The sequence below is a fragment of the Piliocolobus tephrosceles genome, chromosome 2 (assembly GCF_002776525.5).
Source record: "Piliocolobus tephrosceles isolate RC106 chromosome 2, ASM277652v3, whole genome shotgun sequence".
Taxonomy (NCBI): domain Eukaryota; kingdom Metazoa; phylum Chordata; class Mammalia; order Primates; family Cercopithecidae; genus Piliocolobus; species Piliocolobus tephrosceles.
Window position 1 is genome coordinate 160,853,480 of NC_045435.1, and position 12,392 is coordinate 160,865,871.

General features: G+C 38.7%; 1 protein-coding gene across 4 annotated transcripts in view; it reads right to left on the bottom strand.

Moving 5' to 3' along the window:
- Nucleotides 1-3,183: 3,183 nt before the first annotated feature.
- Nucleotides 3,184-12,392, bottom strand: part of CEP70 (centrosomal protein 70) — a 128,213-nt gene continuing 119,004 nt past the window's right edge. Inside the window, exons 15-19 of one of the 4 annotated variants that reach the window (XM_023187880.2) lie at nucleotides 9,881-10,027; nucleotides 9,542-9,710; nucleotides 8,942-9,056; nucleotides 6,862-6,941; nucleotides 3,184-3,926 (exon numbers count right to left, since the gene is read on the bottom strand). In XM_023187880.2, the coding sequence (XP_023043648.1) occupies nucleotides 3,865-3,926; nucleotides 6,862-6,941; nucleotides 8,942-9,056; nucleotides 9,542-9,710; nucleotides 9,881-10,027 (573 nt within the window). In that variant the 3' untranslated portion in view covers nucleotides 3,184-3,864. The remainder of the gene's footprint in view (nucleotides 3,927-6,861; nucleotides 6,942-8,941; nucleotides 9,057-9,541; nucleotides 9,711-9,880; nucleotides 10,028-12,392) is intronic. The other 3 variants (XM_023187881.2, XM_023187884.1, XM_023187883.2) reach the window with 3 other exon arrangements.

Below are 12,392 nucleotides of genomic sequence, written 5' to 3' on the forward strand. Positions count from 1 at the left end.
GGTGTGGTGAAGACGCCAGCTATTATTGTATTGGGAGCTCTCTCTTTAGCTCAAATAATATTTAGTTCACATATCTGCATGCTCCAGTATTAGTGTATTTGCAAGCATATCCTGTTGCTGGATTGACCGCTTTATCGTTATATAATGACCTTTTTGTCTCTTAAAGTGTTTGCCTTGAAATCTATTTTGTCTAATATAATTATAGCTACTCCTGCTCTTTATTAGTTTCTAATGGCATGGAATATCTTTTTCTATCCCTTTGTTTTCAGTCTAGGTGTATCTTTATAGGCTAAATGTGTTTCTTGCAAGCAATAGATCATTGGGTCTTGTTTCTTCATCCATTCGGCCGCTGTGCTTTGATTGTAGAGTTTAGTCCATTTACCTTCAATGTTGTTATTGATAAGTAGGGACTTACTCCTGCCATTTTGTTGTTTTCTGGTTGTTCTGTAGTGTTCTTTTCCTTCTTGCCTTCCTCCCTGTCTTTCTTTTAGTGAAGGTGGTGTTCTCTGGTGGTATGATTTAATTTCTTGTTTTTTAAATCAATTGCATATTTTTAGATTTGAGGTTACTGAAAGGCTTACTGCAAGTTATAACTCATTATTTTAAACTGACAACATTGATTACATAAACAAGCAAAAATAAAATAAAAACTCTACAGTTGACCTCTCTCCCCCCTCACCCCCGCCCTCCCTCTCCCATGGCCACCACCACTGAGACTGCATTGGATCAAACCTGAAGCCAGCACAGCACCAGGTCTTGCCAAAGACCCGCTGTAACCACTACCTGACCACCACCTACCCCGTTCTCTCTCACACTGTGGCCATCACCACTGGCACTGCACTGGATCAGACCTGAAGCCACTACAGCACCAGGTCTTGCCAAAGACCCGCTGTAACCACTACTTGACCACCACCTACCTCTCTCTCTCTCCCACTGTGGCCACCACCACTGGGACTGCATTGGATCAGACCTGAAGCCAGCACAGCACTGGGTCTTGCCCAAGGTCTCCTGTAACTATTACTTGACCACCTATATTCACTCAAGGCCCGAGAGTTCTACAATCAGCAAGTGGTGAAGCCAACTAGGTTTGTGTCTTTCCCTTCAGGGTGTCAAGTATCCCCAGGCCCTGGGCAGGTACAGAGATGCTGTCTGGGAGCCAGGGATTAGAGTCAAAAACCATACAATTTTGCCTGATGTTCTATTGTACTGTGGCCAAGTTGGCACTCAAATCACAATATGAAGTCCTTCCTGCTGTTCCTTCCCCTTTCCATTGGCAGAGGGGCTTCTCCCTGTGGCCACCACCACCACTGGCCCACAGGGGGTTCTGCTAGGCCACCACCTATGTTCACTTAAAGCCCAAGGGCTTCTCAGCCAGCTTGTGGTGAATGCTGCCAGGCCTGATACTCACCCTGAAGGGCAGTGGGCGCCCAGGGCAGGGTCCAGAAATGCTGCCCAAGAGCCTAGGCTTGGATTCAGGGACCCCAAAAGCCTCAGGGACCCCAAAAGCTCTATTGTGGCTGAGCTGGTACCTAAAGTGACAAGACAAAGTCCTCTTTACTTTTTCCTCTGCTTTTCTCAAACAAGAGGAGTTTTTCATCATAGCCACCACAGTTGGGAATGTGCTAGGTCACACCTGAAGTCAGCATGTCTCAGAGCCCAAGGCCCACAGCATACTATCTGGGTATTGCTGCTGGTAGTTCACAGCTCAAGGACTCTTTTAGTCAGTAGGTGAGGAATCCTGCCAGAACAAGGTCCTGCCCTTCAAGACAGTGGTTTCCCTATTGACCCAAGGTGTGCCTAGAAATGTTTATGAGCTAGGGGCTGGAATGAGGGCCTTGCGACTCTACCCAGTGCTCTACCCTACTGTGGCTAAGCTGGTATCCAAGATGCAAGACAAAGTCCTCTTTACTCTTTGCTTTCCTTTCCTTAAGCAGAAGCAAGGAGTCACTTTCATTGCGGCCTGCCTGGGCTTGGGGGAGGAGTGGTGCAAGAACTCCTCCCTTAGCTGCACTGGCTGGTGTCTCCCTAGGTCATCTGTCACCCTCGACCTCTGGCTGTGAGCCCATCCAGCACTAGGAGTTGCCTAGGAATTAACTGCAATCTTTGTGTCCTAGACTGCCTTTCAAGTTTACCTAGGACCCCAGAGCACTTTGGCCCACAGTGGCAAGGCTTGCCAAGAAACTCAAGTTCTGGTAGCTGGAATGGAGAATTCCACTCTGGCTAGGTCTGGTCCAAATGCTCCCTCCGTGCATTCACTCTGGCTTAGCCTAGCATGGCTTTACTCTCCACTATGACAAGGCAGCACTGAGTTCAATGTGAAGTCCCCCAGTTCCTGTGCTTTCCCTCCCCCAACTGCACAGACTCAGACCCCACAGTGCAGCCACTGCCAGGGGGTCAGGGAGGAGTGGCATCAGTGATTCAAAGCTATCTCTCTAACCCTCTTCAATGCCTCTTTCAGCAATATGAAGTTAAAACCAATACTGTGATTGCTCACCTGATTTTTTGGTTCTTGTGATGGTGCTTTTCTGTGTGTAAACAGTTGTTAAAATTTGGTGTTCCTGCAATGGGGATCAATAGTGTAGGCTTCTATTCTGCCATCTTGCCCTGCCTTCAATTTCTTGGAATAATTTAATCAATATTTAGTATTTATATTATTGAGTATCCAAATATTTTTGGTACCCAACCTTCAAGACACAGTTCTTCTACAAATTGTAAGTTAGTGTTTAGTAATGTAACTACAGGCTATCATGACAAAGAATTTTAAACCTAGAAGAAGCCTATTATTTTATGTCTGATCCCTAAAGTCGTAACACCAAGGATGTGGATGCTTGTTTGCTGATGTTTACTCACCATTCCACCATGCTGCTTCCTGGAAATGTGTTACAATATTCTATATGCCCACCAACAAGACTGACAGAGAAATCTTCCTAGACCTGCTACTTATAAAAGTGGGGAAGAATAGTCCAAAGTGGCTTGTTCTCATGGGTATGAGGCAGAACACTGACCCTTAAGAAAATGTAACTGAATATTGAGAATACAGAATAAATAGAAGGCAGCAAGTAAAGTAGTCTTACATAAAATGCAGCAAGGATGTACAAGTTGCTCAAGGAAGGTTCAGCCTAGGAAGAGAATATGACTCATTATTTGTCAGTAATATACAAGCACATCATTGAGGACACTTACGTTTGGAAATTCTTTACAAAAATTTTATTTGAGATCTCAAGTCCTTATAAAAAGTGCATTACATCAAGATTGCAAAAGACACTTTTTAAATGAGAGACTTCTATCTACTCATCCATTTTACCCTATGATTCATTTCCTACCCTAACAGAAATGATTAAACAGTTTTTCTTTCTTCCTTTTCTTCTTCCTGATTCTTCCTATTTGAAAGATACCCATGAGGGGTATCTTAACAGAATGTGCCAATTAATCCTTGCCAGGAGAGCAGTAGCTTCCTACTAGCTAAATTTAGAGAGCTCTTGGCATTCCTTTTGTCGTGGCTCAAAGATTACTACAACCTGAATCTAAAAGATTGCAACCTACTACTTGTAATCTGTCTCCCTGGCCTCCTCTTTTACTCACAAACTCCACTCTAAAACAACCTTAAATTTTAAGCACTCAATAATTGCTTAATAAATGAAGAGATCTAAAGTTAATTCACTACTTTACCCTTGCAACTATTTTCTGTATAAGAATCTCAAAGTTAATAAAAATTATAGAGATGAAGAATGACCTAATACTAAGAAGGGGATGAATTCTGAGAGCAAATACATTTTACAACCCTTGTCTCAAAATAAGATCAATCCTACAAAATACAAAATGTTAAGAATACAATTTACACAGTAAAAATGATTTGATTTGTTTTCAGTATGAAAGTACTTTTAATTTCTTTACTGCAGGTACAATGGCATCCAAGTCATCAATTTCTGTAATACAAAAAAGTAATAATAAAAGAGAGTAATTTTTCTAGTGGTAAACTCACATGAAACAAGAACCTATATGTAAAGGCAAACCCCAAACATAAAGGCAACAATACTGGTGCTTTTGTGCACATGAAGTTTTTCTCCAATAGTGATGACAGATTATCACTGATTCGGATACAGATGCTTCACAGGGGCTCTGTTTATAAAAGTTACCACATACCTACAAGTACCCTCTGATTCTAGTATTAACTTCATTAGCAGCATACCCTTATTAACAGATCCAGCTGCCCATGTGTGTGGTATGTTAGTGTCTCATTAGATCTGTATCACTACATGGGTGCACCTACATGATGAAATCCCAGGTAGAGGCATCTCCTCCCTGGGTCTCCATGTGAGGACTTAGGAATTTGTACTCATAGAACAGTCTTGCCCTCTTTAATTTTCTTGGGAAGATTTCTTAGTAGCGGATCACTCTAAGATGAAAGGTATCTGCCGGCTGGGTGCAATGGCTCATGCCTGTAATTCCAGCACTTTCAGAGGCCGAGATGGGAAGATCATTTGTGGTCAGGAGTTCAAGACCAGCCTGGCCAACACGGTGAAAACCCATCTTTACTAAAAATACAAAAATTATCTGGGTGTGGTAGTGGGCACCTGTAATCCCAGCTACTTGGGAGGCTGAGGCAGGAGAATTGCTTGAACCTGGGAGGTGGAGGTTGCAGTGAGCTGAGATTGTATCACTGTACTCTGACCTGGGTGACAGAGAGCACACTATGTCTCAAAAAACAGTTATCTGCCTAATCAAAAAGAGAACCTCATCAAGAATACAAACCTCAAGTGCAATGTATTATAGAGCTTAGCCTGGTCCAGCTTACCAGATAAATCAATCCAGGCTCTTCTCTGACAGGCTCTTTCTGAATGATTTTTCTTTCTAAGACTATCTTATTCCAACCAGCCTAAGTTAGAATTCACTCTCTGAAGCTCCTGGCCACTAAGGGAGCAAAATCCTTTATCTCATTATCCAGATCCCAGGCCTACTTAAGGTAAGCCACAATGGCAGGTTCTCTAGATACCCACTACTTTTTTCTAGCTTATTCTGTTAAGCCATCATTAATAAACACATTCCTTTACATAAAACATGCTTTCTTGGATTCCAACTCTCTCCACTGTTTAGCTGGATATTGGTCGCTCTTCATTTAGCCTACACACATAGCCCATGCTCTCCTACTATTCATTTAGTTCTTTAAGCTCCCAACTTCAGTCAGAATACCTGTCTGAATCCACTAACAAAGCATCAAGATATGGGAACGGAAACAATATAAGCAAACCTACAACACAGAATTTGTTTAGTCCCTTGCATTGTGGTAAGGTACAAGATCAAGTTATTCCTTGACACCGACCCCTGCCCATTCTGAAATTACCTGTTTTCTCATTAAGTGAGAAACCTGCCTTACAAATGAACCTCACAGCAAGGGACCTTGGCTGATATGGGAATTTCCTCAGTCAATCACACCACTTACATGAGAAAAAGAATGGATTTTTTTTTTTTTACTCACTAAAGGTACTCTTCATATCTGTTATTCAGTCTACTACCCTGCACCTACATGCTGAGTGATACTATTAATTAAAAAAAGTCATGTTTGCCAGATTTAACTTTCCCAATGTTAAATATAATGTTTAACCTCAGAATTTCAACTTTGACCAAAATACAGAATTTATCTCCAGAGAAACTTGGCTTTCTGAAGCAAATGATCTTTATGAACCATGCTGAGCATCATAATACCTGAAAGGAAGTTTCTATAGAAGCATTCTGAAATAAGTGTTACCAGCACATCCTATTAAAATATATTTATTAATGTGCCAAATATTTATGAATGATGAGAACATCACTGCTTAAGTTAATAGCAATCCCAGAGCAAGTAGAATCATATTATTTTATGAAACCAGGCTCTTCAGGATATCAGACAACACACTTACACAATTTCATACCTCATCTCAAGTTTAACTTTCAAATTACATTTTCACTTGCCATGATCTTTTTAAATATGAGGACAAGCCTAAAGCATGCTCACTCATTGTCTCCCTTGCTTCCCCAGTGCACATAAAACTGGTCACAAAACTTCCTTTATGATCACTAGGCTATATATTCTAATTAGATACTTCTTTCACTTATTCTTCTTATCAAGTTTTCATTGACTCATTCCCTTATCTTCATCACCAAGCTTCATTTCCTCTTCTAAAAGCCAAGAGCCATTCTTTAAAAAAAAAAAAATCTTTCAAATGAGCTATACAGAAAAAAAGAATTCACTAGTGAATAAATCACTTTAAAAATTATTCTTAATAGTAAGATAAATAATTTTATAGCCATATGTAATTATATTTAAACTAGATAAGGTCTACTATTTTGCCTTATGAGTCCTAAGCAATTTTTTTCCTTTTAGGAGACACTACTACTAATGAAGCCCTCAATCTGACCCTCGGTATGAGTGTAATATTTCATCTTTTCCTTTCCATAGATATTTATGACTTTATGTTACTTCATATCACCAGAGGAAATTTATTTGTATATTTAAAACATTTTGTAGATAGGTGGTATCTTAAGAAAAAAAAAAAGAGGAAGGAAGGATCTTCTTAGATCATAAATCCAATGAATATTTCTCATTAGACAATGACAGAGCCAGGGCATGGCCAGAGTGATGCTATCTCTCATGATAAGGTCCTCCAACAAAGGCAGTTCCTATCGCTGTTAAGGGTCTGTGTTTCTGTTCTATGGACTAATCCCAACAAACTCTAACTGCTTGTAAGGAATGTGTTTCCAGAACTGTTAGTGGCGTCCAACCACTAGATAAAAATACTAATCCAGTGACTAAGGAACACCCTTTTCTTAAATGCACTGACATTTTAAGACTCAAAATTTAACCAACACCCCCAGAGATCTTACCTAAGATTTCAAGTAGATCATTAGTAAATGCCTGAAATGCTGGGAAAAATTCCTCGTGTTCTTCCAATTTGTAGATAATGCTGTTTAAAAAATGCACAATTTAAACCTAATTTCTAACTTAGAGTTCTTGCATCTGATTGCAAACAGAACATTTTCAAAATAGAAACTATGTTGCTAATTTAAACATAAACTTAATGATCATTTACTACAGTCCTTCCTTTCTGAGCTTTTTGTTAATCTAATATGGCTTTTCTCAAAAAAACATTTAAATATCAATGTAAAATTTGTTAAATTCATATATAACTTTTTTTTTTTTTTTTGAGACACAGTCTCACTGTGTCGCCCAGGCTGGAGTGCAGTGGTGCAATCTCGGCTCACTGCAAGCTCCACCTCCTGGATTCTCCTGCCTCAGCCTCCCAAGTAGCTGAGACTATAGGTGCCCGCTACCACGCCCGGCTAATTTTTGTATTTTTAGTAGAGACGGGGTTTCACTATGTTTAGCCAGGATGGTTTCAATCTCCTGACCTGTGATCTGCCCACCTCGGCCTCCCAAAGTGCTGGGATTACAGGCGTGAGCCACTGCACCCGGCCAATATATAACATTCTTAACATGGCAAACTTCCCAATAAGCTCAAGCCTTCTTAGAGAGACCATGCTTTTACAGCATTTTCTAAAAATAATTGGCTTTTACACCCAGTATCCTATTAAACATTAAGGAAAAATATCAGGCCAGGCATGGTGGCTCACGCCTGTAATCCCAACACTTTGGAGGCCAAAGCAGGAGGATCACTTGAGGTCAGGAGTTCAAAACCAGCCTGGCCAACATGGTGAAACCCCATGTCTACTAAAATACAAAAATTAGCTGGGCGTGGTGGCGCATGCCTGTAACCCCAGCCACTTGGGAGGCTGAGGCATGAGAATGGCTTGAACCTGGGAGGCAGAGGTTGCAGTGAGCTAAGACTGAGCCACTGCACTCCAGCCTGGGCAACAGAGTGAGACAGTGTCTCAAAAAAAAAAAAAAAAAAATCAGTAGTCAGTAAAACTGTGGGACGGAGGAAATAGGCCAGTAATAAGATATATGTTCCTTTTAAAAGCACCAACTGTCAGATTATGTAAGGGTTCTTCTAGGAAAACTTGCAAAACGTGGTTTATGTGGTATACATTGTGTGTTTCCCTTCACATATGCTGTAATATAAAACTGGAGGTCAGGTGTGGGGAAAGTTGCTTTAACTATAGCTACGACGTTTTGATAATTTTCTAAAAATACCAGGTTTTATGTTAGAGATGCCTAGTCTTTTAAAAAAATCCTTAGCATTTATCTTCTAATCAAATAAATATGCTGTTAATGATTATTCAGTGGTCTATGATAGTATCCTAAAAATAGGACTTATTGATATGATCAGAACTTACATGATGTTGCTAACAAAGTTTGAATTTCTCCATATATAATATTCCCTGAGAACAGGCTTATGCTGAAGAGTTCCTGACCTTCTTTATAGGCTTTACAATCTATTTTTATCTTGAAAATACTTGGCATTTCCTCCATCCCTAAGGGTTTGAGATTATCTTAGATTGTCAAGTTACTTAAAATATGCTATTCCAAGGCTGGGCACGGTAGCTCACACCAGTAATCCCAGCACTTTGGGAGGCCGAGGCAGGTGGATCACTCGAGCCCAGGAGTTTGAGACTGGTCTGGGCAACATGGTGCAACCCTCTCTCTCTCTACACACACACACACACACACACACACACACACACGCACACACACACACACAAATTAGCTGGGCGTGGTGGTGTTTGCCTATAGTCACATACACACAGAAAAGATGCTATTCCAAACAGGGAAGGTAAATAAGTTTTGAAAGTCTTTAATTTCACCCCCTCCACGAATTCTGGGTAATATTTATTTTTATTTTTATTGTTTAGAGACAAGGTCTCACTGCGTTGCTCAGACTGGACTTAAACTCCTGGGCTCAAGTGATCCTCCCACATCAGCCTCCCAAAGTCGCTGGGACTACAGGCGTGTGCCACCACACCCGGCCATTCTGGATGATACTTTGTAAACTTTTAAAACAAATACCTCTGGAGGTCTTCAGGTCCTAATACCTGCATAACCTGCTCATTCACATCTTCATTAATCAGCCTACAGAGTTTTCCAACAGTGCTTACCAGCACACACAATGAGGATGAACTATCTGCAAAAGAGAAATAAAAGGATATTTTAACAGAGAATTTTCAAAATTACATACATCAAACATTTTATGCTTCAGTTATCCTCAATTTTTTTCACTTAAAAATTTTTTTATCGGCCGGGTGCGGTGGCTCACGCCTGTAATCCCAGCACTTTGGGAGGCTGAGGCGGGTGGATCACCTGAGGTCGGGAGTTCAAGACCAGCCTGACCAACATGGAGAAACCCCGTCTCTACTAAAAATACAAAATTAGCCAGGCATGGTGGCGTATGCCTGTAATCCCAGCTACTCAGGAGGCTGAGGCAGGAGAATCGCTTGAACCCAGGAGGCGGAGGTTGTGGTGAGCCGAGATCGTGCCATTGCACTCCAGCCTGGGCAAAAAGAGCGAAACTCCATAAAAAAAAAAAAAAAAAAAAAAAAATTATCTACTTTTTGTTAATTTATTAAAAATTCTTAAATGGGGGCCAAAAATGACAAATTAGGTCATCACCTAATTCTAAGAGTTCTTGGAGGTTTCTCACAGCATTGTTCATTTCTCCAAGCCTAGTATAAACTTCATTCATTCGGGGATAGACTCCATTTAAAGAAGGCACATCAAATAACTTTTGGAAGTGAGAGACAATAGCTTGCAAAGTTTGAAAGTTTGGCATATTGCTGTCCTGTCCAAAAGAGAAGTAAAAAATAAAGAGTTCATATCTTAAAATAATCCCAAATAAAAACTTTTAAAAGACAAACAGAACTCTAATAGAATACATATTAATATTCACATCAAATTATCAATTTTTGAGATAAGAGAACATTAGAATGTGACCATTTATGTAAGTATTACCTTTTCCTTATTTTCAACTTCTTCCAACATAGTATCTACTATAAACAACAAATCTTCAACTTTGATACCTTCATTTTCATCCTGCTTCTTCAAATTATGCCAAGGTACCAGTTCTGCAGATAGTGTTTTCAAGGACTTATACAAATCCTTTATAACAAAAGAAACTATATGGTATTATTGATTTAAATAATTTCAATAGTAACATAATAGAACATAAAAAATTATGTTTTATATATGTTTTATAAAATTAATAAAACAATTACACACATTAAATTATATATATATAACCATCATCAGTATTGTTTTAAAAAAATACTATTACCAATTTAGAAAAGTCAGTTAAAATTAGGTTTCTCTAATTCTAAAAATTAAATTTAAAAAATTCTGTAAACACAGGCTTTACAGAAAACATTATACACTGATTATTCTGAATCTGGGTGCTCTAAGTAATTTTATGTTATTTATTATTGTTCCATATTATTTCATTATTTTGAATTGTTGATACATAAAGAATAAACTTGCCTTTGTATTTTGGTTTTGAATATGTTATATAACAGCTTTATTGAGATGTAATTCATATACCATAAAATTTACCCTCATTAAGTATACAATTCAGTAGTTTTAATATTTTCACACATGTACAAACATCAGCACTATCTAATTTCAGAACATATCCATACTCCAAAAAGAAATCTCAGACCCACTCACAGTCCTTCCTTCCCCATTTTCCCTTCCCTGCAGCTCCTAGGGTTGATCTCTAAACTATTTTATATTTCTAAGGATTTGCCTATTCTGGGCATTTTGCATAAATGGAATTATACAATAAGTAGTCTTTGATGAATGGCTTCTCTCACTTAGCATAATGTTTTTGAGATTTATCCATGTTATAACATGTATCTCCAGGCAAGTTTTCAATGTGAAAGGTTCCCCAAATTTATTCTACATTATAATAGTCAGTTTTCTTGGCCTAGTTGTGGTGCCCTAATTGATTTTAAACTGTGCGCAATGGGCAAGGCTACTGAAAGTTCAGAGCTCTAAAATGATCAACTGACAAATATTTACTGAACATCTACTACAGGTTGAGAATCCCTAATCCAAAAATCTGAAATGCTCTAAAATCTGACACTCTGAGCAACAACATGACACTCAAAAGAAATGCTCATTGGAGCGTTTTGAATTTTGGATTTTTGGATCAGGGATGCTCAAATGGCATATATTCTGCAAATACTCCAAAATCTGAAACAATTCTTAAAACACTTCTAGGCCCAAGCATTGCGGATAAGGGATACTCAATCCATATGTGTATGGCACAGTGCTTGGTCCTTTGGAACAATGCTGTTCAAAAGAAATGTAATGTGAGCCACAGGAATTTTAAGTTGTCTAGGGCCATAGTATGGAAAGTGAAAAGAAACATGTGATATTAACTGTAATAGTATATTTTATTACACCCAATATATCCAAAATATTATCATTTCAATATAAAAGCAATATTTTAATTTTTTCCATACAAAGTCTTTTAAATCCAGTGTATATTTTACACTTATAACACATCTCAATCAGGACTAGCCACCTTTCAAGTGATCAATAACCACATGAAGCTAGAGGCTACCATACTAGACAGCATAGCTCTAGAAAACAGAAAGAAGTACAAGAAGTTCCTCCTTTTTCTAACTTATTTTAGTACTTCACTTGGCATTCTCCACTTAAGGCTCAGACTTCACATATTGGTATCTTTAACCTTTCAATTGGTAGGAAGGCAGTTACTACTATAGTAATTCATAGCAATAAATTTCATGTCAAATGAATGTTTTACCATCAGTGCCACTAGAATTTGGAAAAAAAAAAAAAGTCAGCAAATAACAGCATAATGACACCTTTATTAACCAATGCTCCAGCAATAAGGCACATTTATAAAGTAATCTATGGTAAAAAGCACAGCCAATCTAATACATTTTTGCTTCAGAATAAAAGAGTATTACAAAGCTAAGAAGAAAAGATGTTCTGGTCTCCTAAGCAGTGACAGGATAGTTGTAGCACAGTCTATCAAGTAAGCTCTGAAAAAATGTAAGAGAGTCTCCTAGGTTCTTTACATTGCCCAGTTGTAGAGATGTAGAAGTACTACCATGGGCCAGCCTACTGTGTATGTCTGGCCTCTGAAGCACTGGAGAATAGGAAAGCAAAAGTATTCAAGAATGTACTGGGTTGGGGAAAGCTACAACATCTGTAGTTCACCTTTCTTGGAAAGGCAGGAGGGAAAAGACACAAGGATGGAGGCAGCTGGCTCCATGTCTTTCCCAGCCTTCTTTTCTTCCAATTTTTAAAAGTAGTAAAATATACATAAAATTTACCATCTTAACCATTTTTAAATGTAAGTTCAGTGTTATTAAATATGTTCATAATGTTGTGCAACCAACACCACCATCCATCTCCATAACTTTTCATCTTGTAACACTGAAACTTTGTACTCATTAAACAATAACTTCTCATTTCCCTCCTCCCTCTAGCAATCACC